Below are 20768 nucleotides of genomic sequence, written 5' to 3' on the forward strand. Positions count from 1 at the left end.
AGTTCATTTAGACTTAAGATATTTGGGAATTCACATTTGTGGAGTAAATTCCAAAGTATATAAAATTACAAGTAATATACAAATTAAACAACTTAAAACTTTATATGTACATAAAGACACATGTCGATTTATATTATTTTGAGCATAATCTTAAATGTTTAACACTGTCCCCGACTTTCATGTAAGATTTGAAAACTAACCCCGTGTTACGACAGATACAAATGAGTTAGTCTAACAATTATTGTATTCCATGAAATTGTATGGCTTAAAACTGCTTAACTTCACCATTTGCCAAAACTAAATGTAAGTAACTGCTGACTGCAGCCTGACGTTAAACAAGGGCAATATGATGCAAGTAAAATCGCAATTTCATTTCTTTCACGCTATAGGTGCACTTGAGTGTTGGTTTCTTACTAAGTTAGAAGAAGGCACAGCTTACTAGATGGGCAGTGATGCATCGACATCTTTTTCTGAAATTTTCTGTATTGAATAACTCATACCTCAATGAAATTGGCATCGCTATGCCAGTAAAAAAGATTAGGATGCTTCGTCATCGCTGGTTTCCTCGTGACAGTTGATGGTTTTGGGAAGTTTACTTTTTGAAGGAACAATATGCTCTATTTTCAAAACAAAGTGAGCAAAGGTGAAAACGGAGTCGAGGATTTTGAAAAAAACAAAAGGACTTTCATACCCCTCGAACTTCAAATCTGTCAACAGGTCATTTATTGAATAGGAATCGGAGCTATTTAAAAGTTTTCTGCTATGACTGTTGAAGGTAGTGTTATAGATGATGTACCTTTCTTGCGGTAGTCTTGATTTCTTGTACAGCAAATAAGGAATTTCATTTAAAAGTTCTAATAGAACTGATAACCCAACTTCCCTCACCCCATCTCTATAACTAACATGATCTTCTAAAACCAAAAACTTAGCTAGAAGGGCCACATAGGCACCAGGAGGAACAGAATAAAACAATGGTAGAGGGTCACTGGTGGATAAGTACGAACTTATTCCACCACCATTACCTCCAATGGTGTCTGAATTGACTGTCGTTAGATAATATGGATCTCCGCCAATTGTGGCACTTGAAGATCCTTGACCTGACTCCAAACTTTCATTAACACATTTTTCTTCTCTTAATAATTTGAACAAAACCAGACCATCCATTATCCAGTGATGCATATATCTAAAAAGTTTACAAAAGGCAGAGGAAAACTGTTTGCACTGTGAAACTGTTGGACCATAGAGAATTATCTGATGAACATTAGTTAAAAATAGTCTAATGAAATGCGAGTTACCAAGAATAATAGGCTCTATCTTACTGATGGATCTTATGCAATCAGGACAAATATCATTTATGCAACCTACTGGACTAACTCGCAACTTTGTAACAATAAAATTCCACTCTTCGGCATCTATCATGTCAATCACCGAGAAACCAAATTTCCTACACTGCAAAACTGCCCAATCAGGAAAATAAACTGAAGAGAATATCAAACATACACGCATAGACTTCAAAAGGGAAAGACACTTGGTTAGGAAAACATTGCGCATCATTACACAGTCTATCATTGACTCAGAATCAGCTACTTCAACAGTGATATTACTGGGCCCTTCTTTCACATCTTCCAATTCTATAGACCATAGAATACATGATAAGTTTTCAAAAGGCATAGACTGATCTAGATGCTTGAAATCTCTGGTAAGAACAAAACCTGGGGTAACGCTAGATTTTAATAGTGGGGCATTATAGATTTCCACAATTGCTGTTTGGGGATTAATCATTTTATCTCCTAGGAGCCTCACTACATCATCACTGCTACTACATTGGCAAGTAAGGTATAACTTGAACAGCCCAGCAAGAGTTTTAGAAATTAGTTTAGAAAATTTTGTTGAAAAAAAACTTTCAGCAGAGTAGCTCAATATTTTTCCAAGGATTTCAAAGTTGTGAAGGGGATATGCCTGCACACCATTTTCAAAAACCTGTCTCTGAATAACGCTTAACATATATTTCTTCAAGAAAGTAATTATTTGCAACATTCGCTGCCTCCTAACACTTTGGGAAACTGAATTACGCAGCGACACGTGATACTCTAAAGAACGTAAAAGAGATCTCAATAACAACAAAGTTCGTTTACTTCCATCACCCCGTACTTTTGACTGATCTAAGATGCCCTTAGTTACCATGGTTAACAGTGGATCGCCAATAGCTAAGGATGACAAAAGTTCAATTCCATCTTGAGTAATGATGACGCTTCCGCTCCTCTCCATTAAAACAGATCGGCCGTGAGGACCCAAGGCATTTTCCATGATAGATGCTAAGCCACCGCACTGAACAACTAAATTTGAGATGTTTAAGGCTTTCTGGGATTGGCTCATCTTGATCTGGAAGAAAAATTAATGTGTTAATACATTTTTTATAATAACTTACCATACTGTACCATAATAATCAAGTTAATGTACAAGCATTTCATTTTATTGTCATGATAACTATAAGAATTTAATTAATTTTAATAATGGATCTAAATATCATGTATTGTACTCAAAAATATTATTACTGTATACCAAAATTAATCATTTGGACAATAGCCAACTCCTAGCATTTTTTTTCATTCTTTACCAAGTATATTTTAATATATTGTACAACAAAGACAAATAACAGTAAAAATTCTTCCCTTTGTCATTTTCAAATGTGTAAAAAAAAAAAAGGTAAGAGATGAGATGCTACAGTGATAATGCCACAATCCTTATTAGGTGATCAATGCCATAACGGTATTTTGTTTGACATTAACAAGAAATTACAGTATAACTTTACTCGTACACCCTGTAGATAGAGATCCTTCAATGTGAACCCCCTTTGCTGATGAAGAACATGGTGTACTAGGTTGGGTTATAAAGGAACGCGAGGTTTCAATATTTCAACTACTGCGGTATTAGTGCTTGCACACGATTAAAGATTTACTAAAGAAACCTGCACTTATAATATGAGGAATACCTTCTTCTAAAGGTAATTCTTAAAATGATATGTTGAACACAATGAATTCGTAGCATACTATAGGCTATTACCCTGCAATAACTGATCTTTATGATTAGCCATAAAGCTGTAGCTTATATGGAATGGAATTGGATTGGATTTAAGAATTTTAACCATACGGTCTGGCACAGGGATCTGAGAGGCCATGTAGCACTGAGGTTCAGTGGGGGGCGGGTGAATCCTTTGTGGCCCATGTGGTAACGTCCCTGACTGGTGATCGCCAGGTTGGGGTTCGAGTCACTCTCAAACTTTTTAGTTCTTTGGTCGCTGTAACCTCACCATCCTTCTGAGCTAAGGGTTTGGGTGAGCCTATAGGTCTATCTGCTGAGTCATCAGCTGCCATTGCCTGGCCCTCCTTGGTCCTAGCTTGGGTGGAGAGGGGGCTTGGTCCCTAATCGTATGTATTTATGGTCGGTCTTTACGGCATTGTCCTGCTTGATAGGGCAATGTCACTGTCCCTTGCCTCTGTCATTCATGAGAGGCCTTTAAAACTTTTAAATTGCACCATGAAGTAAAAGTTAGACATTGTACACCTAATGGGAAGGAAGGGTATCTGGAACAGAGGTGAAGTAAAAGACTAAAAAATAATGGTACAACTATGGGCCAAAAAGGATACTGTAAAGATGCATGAATACTGCCTATAGTGCACTTTGGTACTACCTTCCTATGGAATTGAGGTGATTGTGTATACTGATAATGTGTGAAGGCTTGTAGAGCGTATTAGAGGAGGAAGAAAAGTTATTCGGATTTATATAACTTGGGCTATGTACCCGAGCACTCGGGCCTGTGAGGCTATTCAACACCAAAGTGCAACCGAACGAAAAAAACATTACAATTACCGTACACTATTTAGTAAAAGTTAGAAGAGGTTGCACAGAAAGATAGGGGGTTGTATGTATGATAGCAGCCACCTGTATGTATGATGATGGCTTACTAAGAATACGGCCATGTAAGGGGGATCGCAATGCCATTAAGTAGGTAAGGACGCACCTTATAGGTTAGGTTGGGGTGGGTGGGTTTAGGTTAGTTGATGTCCATATTTATGCTCGCTGGAGGAACTAGCCGCTGATATACAAATGCTCCGAGATAGGAAAAATGAAAGATGAAACTTGTTTAGTAGAGGGATAAAAAGGTTTCAAATGGCCACTGCAACGACTCCAAGTAATTCCTAAAGTGTATGATATGTGTAACCATTTGGGGGCACTATCCTCCACACTATACACGGACAGAAATCTATCACCTATTACCCTTCAATAATCAACTAGCAGCACAGTCCGTAGGGCTGTACGGTTGCCTGACTAAAATGTTTAATTTTCACACGGAGCCTTTGTACATCAGCGGCCAGTTACTCGAGTGTTGATTGAAAATGGACATCAACTATCCTAAACTTTCCGGTTTCATTGTAGTGTATTACAGGGCAATGTAACCTAGGAAAACAACTACTTTTTCTTATAGAAAAAATTACGCTCTCTTCGTAAATGACACTTGTTCCTGTCGCAAATTAATAGTTTCAGAAATATATATACATCTATATCCTCCAATAATGGGGGACCCCCAGTGGGAACTCGGGGTTTTGGGTGGGGAAAACATACTGGGGAATCGATATATAAACGTAAAACAAGCCTTTTCTTCTCTATACATTATCTTCTTGAAATTATAATAACCGGAGGAAAATACAAAACAGTATATCTGGATAAACTTTGGAGGCGCCGTTACAAAGATTGTGTCATGAAAAAATACAGTAACCAGTGCTGCCAACGTCCGATGTAGATCAAATGTTATTTTGTGACCTATCATACTACTAGGCTAGGTTAAGTGGGTTTGTTAGCTTCTGTGCCCTTTTTGTACTTTTTATATATTGAGTAAAACTTATGTGGAGAAATTATTTAAAATACATATGGAAATATCTATCATTACTATCTTTAGTAATGTCAGCGTGCCGTTGGTAACTCTGTGTACCATACGTCAACGTTGGTAACACTGTGTATTATTGGTAACGTTGCTAATGTTATCGTTCGTTCGTAAGAGAAGTGACACCGTGCAACTCAAAGTTATCCGAATTGGTTGATCTGTTTGTTTCCGATTGAAATGAATATCAAATTCGATTAATTCACGTTATTTACTATAGGGAAACAATTATATATCGTTTCCCCAGTATGTTTTCCCCACCCAAAACCCCGAGTTCCCACTGGGGGTCCCCCATTATCGTAGGATATAGATGTATAAATATTTCTGAAACTATTCATTTGCGACAGAAACGAGTGTCATTTTTGAAGAGAGTGTAATTTTTTCTGTAAGAAACAGTAGTTTTTTTCCTAGGTTACATTGCCCTGTAATTCACTACAAAAATACCAACTTTCCCCTATAACCTAACTTACAAGCTGTGTCCTTATCTACTTACCTAACGGAGGGGGCCAATGCCCCTCTGCGATGCCCCCTTACACTGCCGTATTCTAAGTCAGACATAATAATACTGTACTTACAGGTGGCCGCTATCATACATACACCCCTCTTATACTAATAAATTACTTATTAAATTTAACTACTGCATTGCCTCTTCATTCCAAATATTCAACACAGCAAATCAAGAAACTTATGAATCTACCCTAATGACTTAACAGGCCTGAACCTAACCTCAACTTTCCACCACTATTGTCTATAACGAAAAAAATAAGTATTCTATTTTAATGGTATATAACGTCTATGTAGATTAGCTTATCCCATGCTATATACTGTGTGTATGTGTGTGTATGTATATATGTATGTGTGTGTGTGTGTGTATATATATATATATATATATATATATATATATATATATATATATATATATATATATATATATATATATATATGCTTAATCTATCAGGATTCTATAAACTAAAGTACCCACCCATAATTACACTAACATATCCAAAGTTAAAGCTACTCTTTGTTTACAAACTACTGTCACATTCCAAAGGCGCACTTATCCACCAGGTCTTCGAAACGTTCGGGGACGCCGAAACGTTTGCCAGATATCAATTGTGTCATGCATTCCATTGCGGTACCAAATCGACGAGATCTTCCTAATCGGGTAGTTGAATCAGTAGAACTTCAAAAGTTCAAAGTTGGAGCAAATGTTTTTATGTTGAGGCTGACATGAGTTTTTATAGTTTATATATGAAATATCTGTTTTGATGTTACTGTTTTTCGAATGATTTATTGTTAATTTTTGTTCTTAGATTATCTATTGCCTTATTTCCTTTCCTCACTGGGCTATTTTTCCCTGTTGGAGCCCCTGTGTTTATAGCATCTTGCTTTTCCAACTAGGGTTGTAGCTTGGCTAGCAATAATAATAATAATAATCCTCTTGTCACACCCCATCCATAAAATGTTGAATAATGATGTTTTTTCATTAATTCAAAAGTTTATTTATAGGAAGCTTAATCTTATGTACATGGTGTTTTGTCGTAGATATCTTGGCTATGGTATTTTACGTGGCTCGATATATTTCAGCTGTATTAAAAAAAACGATATAGATTGATAAAGCTTCTTTCTAAAATCTGCTGTAAATTCATCAGTGCCACTTATAAAAAAGGTGTTCTATAAGTTTTCCCTTTGTTATAAGACTCCGAAATAAGAAAAATGTGAAATTAGAACGTAACTTGATACAGTGCTGCCCTTGGCATATCTAGTAATATATGTGTTTATGATTGAAGGCTTTATTGATTTCATAAACAATAGTAAAATCTTTTTAAAAAGTCCTGGCCAATGCAATAAGATTTATAAATGTTATCAGGCAACGTTTGAGATCATTGGTGACTTTTACCATCATTTTTAAATTATATTAATAATGTGTTACAGATTGTATTAATTGATTTTGCTTTTGTCATTAATGCTTGAAGAGAGTAATCAATATATCAGTTTTGTTATTATCGTTACACGGAGGCCGTTTCGTGATATTATTAATAAATCTTTGGCCGCTTTAGAGAGAGAGACTATCCATATGTAACCACGTAGGCTTGGTACATACATATACATATACCAAAGGCACTTCCCCCAATTTTGGGGGTAGCCGACATCAACAATGAAACAAAACAAAAAGGGGACCTCTACTCTCTACGTAGGCTTGGTACTGGGTAAATAATCAAAGGGCGGCCCGTGATTTCAAATTGCCAGATTCCCGCCCCATTTCATAGGATTTACCTATCTGATACCAGGATTAATACTATTAATCCTGTCTGATACTATGTATATGTCTTAAAATGCGTATATTACATGTGTACCAACATTTATTCTTGCTGAAACTTAAACTGGTGTGAATATAAATACAAATTAAGAGTTCATTGCTAGCTTAATCAAGAAATTGGTCGCATAGGCGGAAAATTATTAATGTCTTCGATTGATTTTTTTTTCAATATCCTAATAGAAAATTAAACTATATGGATATTTGTAAGGGCAAACAATGTCGCGTAGGCTCCTGTACTTAGAGGAAGACATAGCTTTAATCAAAAGTTTAAATCGTATTTCAACCTACGTTCAGCATTTAGGTAATGTGTATTCTAACTCGTTAAGTTTAAGTAAGAAAGGTAACAAAAGCATTAATTATACCGCTGAGACTTTAAACTACGTTCTTATTAGTGCTAGAGAATGGATGGCAATTAAACAACTAAAATTTAATTAAAATAAAACTGAGTAGGCTACAAACAAATATAAGAATCTTGGGTGATATCCAAATAAATATTAATGATAACGTGATCCTGATATCTTAGTAAAGTTCTTGATATAGCTTTATCTCTTGACTGTAATTTGAATATTGACTATCAGAATAAATAATGTAGTAACATTCGCAGGATATCACACTAGAAACATCGCTTATGCAAAGAAGTATCTGGATGAATATTTTGTAAAGAAGCTTGTGGTTAACTGTGTTATTATCAGGATTAACAACTTTATCTCTTATCTATTATAATCTATTCAAAGTGAAACTTAAGCAATTACAGAACATGATAAACGAAGGAGCAAGACTGTTAAATGTGTCACACCTCGAGATAGGATTATCCCTATAGGCCTACTAATTGAATTACAATGGCTGCCTATTAAGGCTAGAATAGGATTCAACCATGAGACTCAATGCTACACAATATTCTAGAAGTTTTATTCCAGCTGTTACCAAGTTTTGGAATGATCTTCCTTAATCGGGTAGTTGAATCAGCAGAACTTCATAAGTTCAAAGTTGGAGCAAATGTTTTTATGTTGACCAGGCTGACACGAGTCTTAAGACATATCTGTTTTTGACGTTAATACAGTAGTTTATATAGGACATATCTGTTTTGATGCCGTTACTGTTTTTAGAATGATATATTGCTAATTTATTCTTATCATTTATTTATTTCCTTTCCTTACTGGGCTATTTTCCCTGTTGGAGTCCTTGGGCTTATAGCATCTTGCTTTTCCAACTAGGGTTGTAGCTTGGGTAATAATAATAATAATAATAATAATAATAATAATAATAATAATAATAATAATAATAATAATAATGTTTTATGACTTGTCAAGTTATCAGAACCGGACGTCCAAAATATCTATGACATGCAGCCAACAAATCTTGTTCAACACGAGAATAGTTATAGATGGTTTCCAGTTATTAGAACTAAAATGCACATCTACTCTAGGTCCACGACTCACGTGCTTTCAATTATGCAGTACAAGGGCTATATAACAAGCTTCCCCTTGCCATCCGAAGGACTGAAAATAAGGCTTTCGAGAAGAAACCGAAGACTTGCTTTCTAAGTACTTCTATAATGTGGCTTTGATAACTAACGTGAAATACACTACGTTATATCCCAAATGCCAATTTACTTCGAGGGCTGTTTTCCTGATATACTCCTAGTACCCATTTACTTTAACGGCTGGTTTCCTATTCTTATCACACATGGGATGTTTATGACAAACAAATCTTTTAGGTTCTGTAGGTCACACGATTTCCATGTGTGATAGAATCAGGAAGAACGCACAAAGTAAGCACTACTCAAAATATCTCTCCTAGGGGGTAATGCCAGCAATGCGCTTCAAGTAGATAAGCACCACTAAGGGCTTCATGGCATTCTTACGGCCCTTAGCTGCACTCACTCTTTAGCCTTCAATATACCTTTGATCCCGCTTAATCCTTTCTTTTGATCTAGTGGCCCAACTTTTCAACTTTTGCTTCATAGTGTAACATCGGGGGCCTTCACTAAAATAGCCTTCTTTAAATTAGATTTTCCTTTATTATTATTATTGTTGTTGTTGTTATTGTTATTATTACAAGCTAGGCTTGGAGCAAATTTTTTTATGTTGACCAGGCTGACATGAGTTTTTATTGTTTATATAGGACATATCTGTTTTGACGCTGTTACTGTTTTTAGAATGATATATTGTTAATTTATTCTCATCATTTATTTATTTCCTTATTTCCCTTCCTCACTGGGCTATTTTTCCCTGTAGGAGCCCTTGGGTTTATAGCATCTTGCTTTTCCAACTAGGGTTATAGCTTGGCTAGTAATAATAATAATGATAATAATAGGCTATAACCCTAGTTGAAAAAGCAAGATGCTATAAGCCCAAGGGCTCAAACAGGAAAAAATAGCCCAGAGAAGAAAGGAAACAAGGAAATAAACGACAAGAGAAGAATAAACAATGAAAATAGAATATTCCAAGAACAGTAACAACATTGAATTAGATCCTTCACATATAAACTATAAAAACTTCAAGAAACAAGATACAATAGTGTGCTCGAGTGTATCCCCAAGCAAGAAAACTCTAATCCAAGACACTGGAAGGCCATGGTACAGAGGCCATGGCAATACCCGAGACCAGAGAACAATGGTTTGATTTTGGAGAGTTTCTCCTAGAAGAGCTGTTTATTGTAGGAATTGAGAGAAAGTTAGTTTCATGTTCTCTCTTCAATTAACCATATTGATCTTCTTTCTATAAAAAAAAAATAAAGCACATTTATTTTTCTCAAGTTTCCCAGCCATACTTGGTACTATGCGTTCTACAATAATTAAACGACACTGACAGAAGATCTCGTGTCAACAATTTGAATAGATTTAAACGTGCATTAGCTAACTTATTTTTTTTTTGTCTTTGATTTTAATTGAAGTTTGTTATTACCTTATTGTTAACAAATTTTTCCTAACTTTATCTGCATAAGCTTCAGTTTAGGTGCATGCATTATTATTATTATTATTATTATTATTATTATTATTATTATTATTATTATTATTATTATTATTACTTGCTAAGCTACAACATTAGGTGGAAAAGTAGAATGCTATAAGCCCGAGGGCTCCAACAGGGAAAATATCTCAGTGAGGAAAGGAAACTACAAGAAAAGTAAATAATTAAAAAAGAATATTTTAAGAACAGTAACGGCTTTAGAATAAATATTTCATATATAAACTATAAAAACTTAAAAAAAAAAAAACAAGAGGAAGAGAAATAAGATAGAATAGTATGCCTGAGTGTAACCTCGAGCAATTAAAAATTTTACAACAGCTTATCAATTCTAGTTGACATTCAATAAATCGAATTTATGCAGAAGATTGAGGCAATTAGGTCATATTCTAAGAAACATTCGTTAAATATATCTTGATTATGCGTGTTGCATTTTAATTAAAGTCCACGTCATTATTTTACCTTTGTATTCATCAGAGTATTTGAACAGACGGTAAATGCTTCGGGGTCGTGATGTCCAAATCAGCTGATCTTGACATTCAAGTTGTAGAAAAAAGAGAAAATGAAACGCGTTGTTTAAGAAAGAAGGAATAGATAAAAGAAAAGAATATATTTATCTGATGTGGAAAAAAAGAGAGAAAAAAATAAAAGAATTAGAATAAAGAAGAAAACCTAAAGGAGGTGCCGGTGGATAGGCGAATCCCTCCGCCCAATAATTGAACCACCAATTAGTTATTTTTTATATATCTAATTATTGATATTAATATATGCTATTTAGTTGTTTTCAGCACTACATTGAATAAGCACTGCAGATGATAAAATTTATGATAAATAACAATAACAAATAATTTACTCTTCTTCTTCTTCCCAAGTTATTCTCAAGAGACGGGGGTTAACGAAGCAGGAATTTGACATCGTCTGATCGAAATTTGCCTTGGGACTGATCGCCTTTCGCCTTATAATTAAAAAAAACATGGTAAGAGGAAAAGTTATTATAAAAGTTTAATAAACAAAGCATTTTTGCATAAACCTGCCTATGCTAAATGTAACATGCTTACTCAAAACCTTAGTAGGCTACAATGTTCGTTTTCGGGTACATTGGGATCAGCTGTGACCTTTGCGGACTGATATGCTTGTTCGATTTTGACAGTTAAATAAAACCCTCGAGCTTGTGCTTTCATTACTGGACTTTAGAATAATAGTTGGCCGTGGAGGCTGGATTCTACTTGGCCTAGGCAAGGCCTCATGTAAGTTTTGTGGCCCAGGATAGCTTGAGCTTACTGACTGAGCCAAAGCTGTAGAATAAAGGGGCCTTTGTATATCAGCGGCCAGTTCCTCATGCATTAAATATTGACCTAAACTTCCCCCATAACTTAACCTATAAGCTGTGTCCTTACCTACTTACCTAACAGGGGGGGGGGGTAACGCCCCCATGCACCCCTGTTACATTGCCGTATTCTAATTTGCCATAATAATACATACAGGTGGTCGCTATTCTACATACACCCCAGAATAAATTTTAATTTGGCGTGTATGTATGAAAGCAGCCACCTGTATGTATGATGACGGCCGACTAGGAATACGTAAGTGTAAGGTGGGTCGGATGGGCGCTAGCCCCCCTCCCGTTAGGTAAGTAGGTAAGGACACGGCTTGTAGATTAGGTTAGAGGGGGGAAGTTTACGTTAGTCGGTATCCATTTATTTGCACGCAGGAGAAACTGGCCGCTAATATACAAAGGCCCCCTTCATTTTGCTGTATATAATGAAAATCTGAAGCCTGTAGGATATATTTTCCACCTATAGAAATGGAGACTACCAGTATAGGATGTTGCTAGGTGGGAGGTTGAAAGGTAAATATTTAAACGTGTCCATTCACTGTAAACCATAGAAACCTCTTGCCTTACCCAAACTAACCTAGGACACCATATCTTTACTACACCTGACCGTGTATTTAAATAGATTTTATTATAGTTACGGACGAGGAAAAGTTTCTTACTAAAAAAAAAATTTTTTTTTCCTATAGAAAATGCCCATTTTCTTCCATAAATATAATTTTACCTTTAATTACTCCAATGATGCCCGTTTCTTACTTGCCAAACGTTATAATATCCGTGAACGATACAAGGGTGAATATTTACCGTCTGAAATAAGTTATGGTGTACTTTAAGAGGCAAAATACAGCTCAGAATGTGTGCGCGCAGTTACCTTAGTGAATGTGTTCTTGTTTCTGTTATAAAAAAAGGAATCAATCTTGCACAACCTGTTGCTTTAGAATATGAAGGTACTGGGATATCAGAATTTAACTTTGAATAAAAATTTAGTAGAAATAATTATTATTGACCAGATTAATCTCCTTTCTCACATTTCTCCCTCCTAATTTGTTTGATATAATTGTAGGATTTTAAACTTGACGAACTGCTTTAAAAGAATTGAAAGGGTAATGTAGATGGGTAATTTCCTCCCAAAGCAATACGTAAACTGGATTCTTGATAGGCGGGTACAGGTGGTCGTTTTTCTCTCGCATAGCTTATTTATACGAAGAGTATTAGATTTGACGTTATCATCCCGTGGTATGGGTGTAAGACCACTACCACGGTGCATCCTGCTAGTCTTAGAAAGTGACCTAAAGACAGCTGTTGCCTTGCTGTCTTGCTTTTTAGTAAAAGGCTGGGTCCACTGACAATAAGTGTAATTAATGACTGCAAGGGCATGCAATCTTAAAAACTATTTGCCAAATTATTGATCATGCTTGATGCTATTAAGGCTCGTCAGTCAATGGACCCTTTAATGTAGTTATGACGATTATTATTATTATTATTATTACTTACTAAGCTACAACCATAGTTGGAAAAGCAGGATGCTATAAGCCCAGGGGCACCAATAGGAAAAATAGCCCAGTGAGGAAAGGAAACAAAGAAAGAAATATTTTAAGAACAGTACCAATATTAAAATAAATATTTCCTATATAAACTATAAAACCTTTTAACAAAACGAGCGATAGAGAAATTATATAGAATATTGTGCCTGAGTGTACCCTCAAGCAAGAGAATTCTAACCCAAAATAGTGGAAGACAATGGTACAGAGGCTATGGAAAGAAGAAGAGAAAGAAGATTAGATTTAATGCATTTGGTTATTTGATATTTTCTATGTTGTCCAGGGGGAACCTGAAAGTCCCTAATATTTCCATGTACTTCACTGATAACAACTAACATTGTACACCAGTAGGTTTGAAATGAAAGTGTAAGTAGATATAAACCTAAATAATAATTATATGATTATTTTGATGGGATAATTATTTTGTTTATGTTCCCAAATTTTTACTGTATAGTCATTAAGTGTATTCATTCATGTGTTAAAACTATGGAATTTAGCTTTGCTTGAGGATAAAATGTCTTAATTGATTGAAAGTACAGTAAATGTCAAAATTAACAATATCTTGCTAATCTTTAGTAAATTATATCTAAAACATATTAATTTGCAATATGTTTAGCAATAGTATTTTTTAATAATCTTATAAATGATAAATATTGATTTTTTCAATAGGTTTAAAATAAAAGTTGTACATTGAATTCAGTAGTGTAAGAATGGTTGATGGCCTGATTGTACTGTATGATTATTTTTCATGTGTAAAGAAAAATGCAGCATATAGAGAAATTTACTATACAGTATTGTCAATATTGTAAGCATGTTTACACAGAAAGAATTTTGCTTTTTTATAAGATAACTTCAATTCCCCTCATGTAGCAATACTTCATGCCAAGTTTTCGAAAAATTGATCATTGACCCTAGAGAAGTAAAAAGGGAAAAATCTTCCGAAGGGCGTATTGTCCTTTAGATGGAAACGGGACTTTTTAGTTGAATATGCAAATTTGATAATGTTTTTTGCAAATGTGGTGTGTACCCTAATTAGTTAAACTGATTCTTTGGCTCTAGATTAGAAGAGTAATATTATGTATAAAATTTTTTGGGTGAGTGTTGCTTCTCTTGCAAATTTGAAATCTCTCTTCTTTGAGGTAATAGGAATAGTGATGACGCTGGATGTTTCCTTAGAATTGACAGGTTACCATCAATAAAATTATTCCCTAAGTTTTGATGGCCATTGATTCTGATACGGCCCTGCATAAGGTAAAATTACTTTGTGTAGAGATATGGAATGAGTATGGAGCTCTTAAATTTTCATTTGTAGAGGACAGGAATTATGGATAGTGTGTGGTAGCATAGCGATACGAAAAACTTGAGCATTTTTCATGGAAGTTAGTATCCTATATCAGCTCGTAATCAATTAGCCCGGTTGTTTATTTGTGTGTGGAAGGTATCCTTTAAATATACTGTACTGAGATATTTTTTTTTAATTTCGAGTTAGAAACGGCACATTAGCCTGCAAAGGAACACTGTTCTTAGAATGATTAATCAAACTTCAGATGAATTCCTGAAAGTTACCTAACTTTTTGGTAGTTTTCCCCTAGCTAATAACATTTGAGGCAATGTTATTTGTGCCAAACATTTTCACATGAGGGTCTATTGATAGGTATTCAAATGTTCTGGTAATTTTGGGATTTGTTTGGTGATAAAAATGCAAGTTATTTTAATACTTTGAACTCTAATATTTCAACCGGTATAGAGTCGATAAAACTGTCAGTCTGATTCTTCAGCTATTTTAAATAAAGCTTTAATGATTGCACAAATATTTAAAATTTTGTAATAAATGTGATTTTTTAAAATATATTTTCTCTATCAACAGGCTAGTCACCCAAAGGATGTTGTTATTACAGATGAACACCCAAAAACACTTTTGCTGCAGAAACATGCGGATTACATAATAGGTTACAGCAAAAAGAAAGAAGACTATGTAAGTATTAAAAGCCCGTTTTTGCCCTTGTCTGTTTAGGTTTCCATTAGAAACCTGTGTTCATAATTGAGCAATCATCTTGGTCCAATTGATTGATCTAGAGTTTTTATTGGAAATTAGGTTATTCCAGGAATTAAAAAGCCTTAGGTCTGTTCATTCGATTATATGTTGCTAAAGGCTTCCTCCATTCAAATAATGCACAGTACTTATTTTCTTAAACTTGTGACACAAAAGCAAAATTCAGCAGAGTTAAACACAAAGTTTTAGCTTACTGTTTGTGTTTACGTATGGTTAATTGTGTTTTATCACTGACAATGGATTTTTTCATGATATAATGCTGAGATTGTCCTATTTGAGAACCTAAGATATTTTATTTTTTAATTGTTTGAAATGAAAAGTAACAAAATCATAAACTCATAAGGATACAAAAACTTTAACTGAGTACAAAAGTGGTTTTAGTTTTTTATGAATAGATATTAAAATATATGTGAATAAAATTTATGAATTTTTCCTTCAATCCAAAGTTTGAAACTGTTTCTGAAACCCCTAACTTCTGAAATTGTTGATTTAGCTAATAAGATCTCCAAGATCCTTTCTGAGTAAATGCTTTGCAGGCCCAACAGTCTTAGCAAATCCTTTCACCCACATTGGGGAAATCGGGCTTGGCTCTTGTGTCTTCCCCCTCAGGATCCATATTCCCAGCAGAACTGATTCACTTCAAATAACTGGAACATATTTCAGGGTACCAATCCCTTTCCCAATCAATAAAATTATCACAATGCACCTGACAACACTCGTGACCCCACTTCAGATTAGCCGGGTTATCACATCAAACCAGGATGCATTTTGGTTTAGTCTCTTTTCATCTGTAATGGAAAATTTTAAGGCCCCAAAGGGACGGTAGGCTTGTACGGGCGAGGCTCAAAAAGAGCCTCTTGCTGAGCGAACTTAGCGTTCCGAGCAAATTCAGTGCCGAACGAACTCAGCGTGCCAAGCAGACGCGTCGTGCACGCTCATCCCAGGGGGAGAGAGTGCTAGACTAGAACTTTGACAAGAACTAGCCGGCAGACCCTCAGATGGAAGAGGAACTGTGGAAGATACTTCTGCTAAGGGCAAGAGACCAGCTGGAAGGGACCCCCTCCCACACCTCGGGGTGAGAAAGGGCTGAGGCCAACCCATGCTGAGGCGTATGTGTGCTCCAGCTGTGCCCATAGCATCAACACCTCCAAAAGCTACTCCTTAGTGGGGGAACCCAAAAGCCCTAAGGAAGACCACAGATGATGCAAGGCTACAAAAGTGCTAGATTCACTTGGGGAGGAAGCCGCCACTGGACAGCCTTCTGGTTGTCTAGGGGTTAAATGGTCATCGCTCTTGCCTGACTGGCCTCTGGAAGAAGCTGAATGGGGCTATGGTTTGATTTAGATCAGCAATGTCATATTAACCTGGAATTGAGGGTAGCCTTTCTAGCCCTTAGCACTTCCAACAGCATTTCCTCTGGGAGAGCTGGCAAGTGTTCATGTTCTTTTTATGCTTTGGTAAATAAACCTTTCATGGAAGAGAGACCTAACCCAGACACCACGTGCTAGCTAGCAATGGTCTGAGCGAGCTCCTTTAACCTATTTATGGGAGAGAACGAATCCAGACACTGCGCATTGGCAAGGTGAGCGGGTGAATTCCTCTTGCTGACGAGGGTCTGCTTGAGCGCTGAGTGCTGGCGAGCACCTCTACCCTATTCATTACAGAGATATCCCCCAGACACTAAACATTAGCAAGGTGCACAAGCTAGCTTCTCTCGCTGATGAGGTCTGCGCAACTACAGCTGCTCGCCAACACGCCCATACTGTACTGAGGACCTGGCATGATCTGCTTCAGTTGTGCATGCACACTTGCGTACATGACTACCAGACCTCTCCAGGGAGTTGAAAACCTGCTGCAATACAATGAGGCTCGTAAGATAAAACCCTCAGGGGCTCTTGCCATAAAAGGGGAATGCCTGCCAACCCCTTGTGGTTGCCGCATTCTCGGGCTTCTCCTCCCTATGGAATAGACAGCTCATCGAAGCACTCACTTAGTGTCGGCCTCCAACCCCTTGCAATCTTTGCCTCTTCAGGGCACAATGGTCTTGTGAGACATAACCCATTAAGGTTAGTCCCTCAAGCCTCTATTCCCGACAGGATGGAATCAATTAGTGGTCAAGTTTATGAACGATAGCAAACAAGTATTCATTTACAGGTACGTTTATCCCAGCGGCCGGGCGAGCACCTACTACCGACAAAAGTCTGATCGCTTCGCTAGCTGCATTTGTTCTTCGTGGGTCCATGCACACTCACGAACATGTTCACAATGCTATGGCTGGTCGACAATCAACTTCTTTTGAGGAATGATGTTGCGCTTCGTTGCACACACGTTATTCCCACAAGCGACTCTACGAGCTACCCGTCAAGTGCTCACACACTGAGACGAGTTCACTATGCTCAGGCTCGTGTACCAGCACTTAACCCTGAGTCAGGGAAGTTATGACTTGACACAACTGCATGCAGTCAAGTGAGCTACTACTGCTAACAAAGGCTGTTCGCTTCGCTAGTTGCATGCATTACACTCGCAGGCGGATGCACATCCTTTGAGGAGTAGCAAGGGCTACCTACGATCATACAAAACAAATTGGAACCTTGTTCCAATAGATCGTTAAATCCCTTTCTAAGTTGATGGTTATATTCCTTGGGGAAAGTCAGGTTATTCATGGCCCTCTTACCTTCCTGTAACTAGACATAGATAGTTTTCCCTTAAGTGGGCTCCTCCTTCACCCCAGTGAGTTCCTCCCTAACATCTCTGGATTGTACGTCCAACAAGTTCAGTATCAAAGGTACTTAGACTTCGAAACTACTCGTAAGCAAATCTCTTCCTTTTGGAGGGAACAATCAGAGCTTATGCCAGTTTGGCCAATTGGAAACGGAGAAATACGAAACGTATTTGCCTTTTAAAAGGGATACCTATCATAGGGAGAAGGAGGTCTCATTTGCAAACATTTATTGATGTTCCCTAATCGAGTTTCGGGCGCAACGAGCCATTCGGGCCGCACCTGGATCTTTGTTCTGCCCTGGGATTCCTGTCACGGGGGTCCTGCCATAAGATCAGAGGAAATTTAACTTATATAAAGAAAATTTTCTTTCTGTTATTGTTCGATAGCTGGAGTTAGGCACACAACTATCTGTCCGACAAAAGTGATTGAAGATATATCTCAATCTTGTTTTTCCTAGAAGTGCTTACCATAGCTAAAGAGTCTCTTCTACCCTTACCAAGAGGAAAGTGGCCACTGAACAATTACTGTGTACAGTAGTAGTTAACTCTTTGGGTGAAGAAGAATTGCTTGGTAATCTGTGTTGTCAGGTGTATGAGGACAGAGGAGAATATGTAAAGAATAGGCCAGACTATTCCGTGCGTGTGTGTAGGCAAAGGGGAAATGAACTGTAACCAGAGAGAAGGGTCCAATGTAGAACTGTATGGCCAGGCAAACGACCCCATAACTCTCTAGCACTACTGTAAGGCAGGTGCCTCCTCCACCTTCCCCACATTCGATGCTCTTGGGGGAATGCATCGAAAGGAAGAGGGGGGCCCTCACTTGTCGCGAAGCATGGCCTCTGAGCTATGTTCCAACACCTATTGGCAGTGTCATACAGTTTTTCCTGGGTTTGAGCGCGGTGTTGCGATCTCTTAATCTCTTCCAACAACTCCCTTCTTGTCACACCATAGTGTTTTTTTTTATCAAAAATCGCTAGTGGTAGTATACCAAACAAGGGTACTCTTGGCATGTCAAAGAACACCCAGACATAGATATTCTTTGTTCTTTGCAGGCTTCCTCCATCTGCAGGTAGAAACCATATCCCCTGCATAGTCAAAAATATAGCATGCGTTTGTTACGTCCCCATTCCTCACAGCGAGGCGGTGTCAGGCAATGGCTTGGTCAAGTGTGGAGTACAACTCCAAAGAATTCTTCACCTGGTCAAGTCACAGTGCTTATTTCACACACAACCACATGGATTGCCCAGGTCGTTAGCTCTTTCACTCATTTTGAGGGTTAGCGAGGTGTAAGGGTGTCTCTATTAAGCTCGTGCAAAGCACAGAATCACACCCCTGGTTAGAAAATCAGCCATTTGGTTAAGGACATCCACCCACCTGAGTAAATTTTCTCTGTAAAGAGTGAAATGGTTTGTGTATGCTGTAGTGCAAGAACAAATGATAAATTTGGAAATAATTTGAACCTTGAGCTCTTTACATATACCTGTCCTGCCATCACCTTGTCCGCCTAAAAGTCCTGCCTGTAAACAAAAAGTGATGGCTTTTTCCCAGTGGGTGTGTGAGCAGGGTAACTAGTCTATCCCCTGCTAATCCGCCCCCCCCTCCCCTCGCTAATTAGCGGTGGGGGGTTATACCTCACTAGGAAGTCTTTTGGCTAGTTTCAGCTATCGGTGAAATATATCTCCATTGTAAAGAGCTCAAGGTTTGTATAGTTAGGAAAAATACAAAATATTCCCAAATTTGTCAGATAATGATAATAATACTATTAACCCTTTTACCCCCAGGCTATTTGGAAATTTCCAACCCTTAACCCCCAGGGGTTAATTTTTTTCAAGCACATTTTGCAGTATATTTTTTTTTAAATTGCTCTAACATCCTTAATTTTTGTCATAGAGAGGTGAGGTTGGTCTCATTCTCTTGGAAAATTCCTGAAGTTTCTCAAAAAATTATCAAAAATGTGCAAAAAAAATTTTAAATAGCAGTTTTTTGCAAGGACGTACCGGTACGTCCATGGGGGTAAAGGGATGAGTTTTGTGAAACGTACCAGTACGTCCTTTGGGGGTAAAAGGGTTAATGAATAACAGTACAGTAATAATACTGTGCAGTGTCATAATGATGTACTGCATTGTAATATGCAGTCTTGCATTGCATGATAAAAACCATTTCTCTATATTTGAAATTTGCTATAAAAATAAGCAGTGTGTATTTCATTACAACTCTATCAATCATATTTATGCATACATCCATACTTTGAAAATTGGCGTGTGCTATATGTACTGTATCGATGAATTTGTATATGAAATTAGTTTTATTGACATAAACACTTTATTGAACTAATATCTTTTTATTTTGATAGGAATACACAATGACGGAGCATTTCCGAATGTCTGGTATCTATTGGGGAATATCGGCAGTAGATCTACTAGATCAGCTGGGGAAGATGGACAGCACAGAAATCGTAACATTCGTCAAAAAGTGTCATGACCCAACCACTGGAGGATTCGCTCCTAGCATTGGTCACGATGCACATCTTTTATATACGTTAAGTGCCATTCAGGTAATACCTCACTTCTATCTGGGTACCACCTTAACTCTTTTACCCCCAGGCTATTTGGAAATTTCCAACCCTTAACCCCCAGGGGGTTATTTTTTTCCCAGCACATTTTGCAGTATATTTTTTTAAATTGCTCTAACAGCCTTAATTTTTGACATAGAGAGGTCAGGTTGGTCTCATCCTCTTGGAAAATGCCTGAATTTTTTCAAAAAATTATCAAAAATATGAAAAAAAAATTTTATAGCATTTTTTTGCAAGGACGTACCGGTACGTCCATGGGGGTAAAGGGATGGCTTTTGTGAAACGTACCAGTACGTCCTTTGGGGGTAAAAGGGTTAACA

At 37.0% G+C, this 20768-nt stretch overlaps 2 protein-coding genes across 2 annotated transcripts in view; one reads left to right on the plus strand and one right to left on the minus strand.

Annotated features, from left to right (window-relative positions):
• Positions 1-508: 508 nt before the first annotated feature.
• On the minus strand, positions 509-2377 carry LOC137632919 (T-complex protein 1 subunit zeta-like). The gene has a single exon (XM_068365022.1). The coding sequence runs from the start codon at positions 2374-2376 to the stop codon at positions 538-540; it is 1839 nt and encodes a 612-aa protein (XP_068221123.1). The 5' UTR covers position 2377; the 3' UTR covers positions 509-537.
• Positions 2378-11100: 8723 nt separating this feature from the next.
• The window catches only part of RabGGTb (geranylgeranyl transferase type-2 subunit beta), a 56500-nt gene continuing 46832 nt past the window's right edge, over positions 11101-20768 (plus strand). Inside the window, exons 1-3 of the mRNA XM_068365361.1 lie at positions 11101-11204; positions 14970-15077; positions 20230-20430. Coding sequence (XP_068221462.1) covers positions 11202-11204; positions 14970-15077; positions 20230-20430 — 312 coding nt within the window. The 5' untranslated portion in view covers positions 11101-11201. The remainder of the gene's footprint in view (positions 11205-14969; positions 15078-20229; positions 20431-20768) is intronic.

Source organism: Palaemon carinicauda, chromosome 42 (assembly GCF_036898095.1).
Source record: "Palaemon carinicauda isolate YSFRI2023 chromosome 42, ASM3689809v2, whole genome shotgun sequence".
Lineage (NCBI taxonomy): Eukaryota > Metazoa > Arthropoda > Malacostraca > Decapoda > Palaemonidae > Palaemon > Palaemon carinicauda.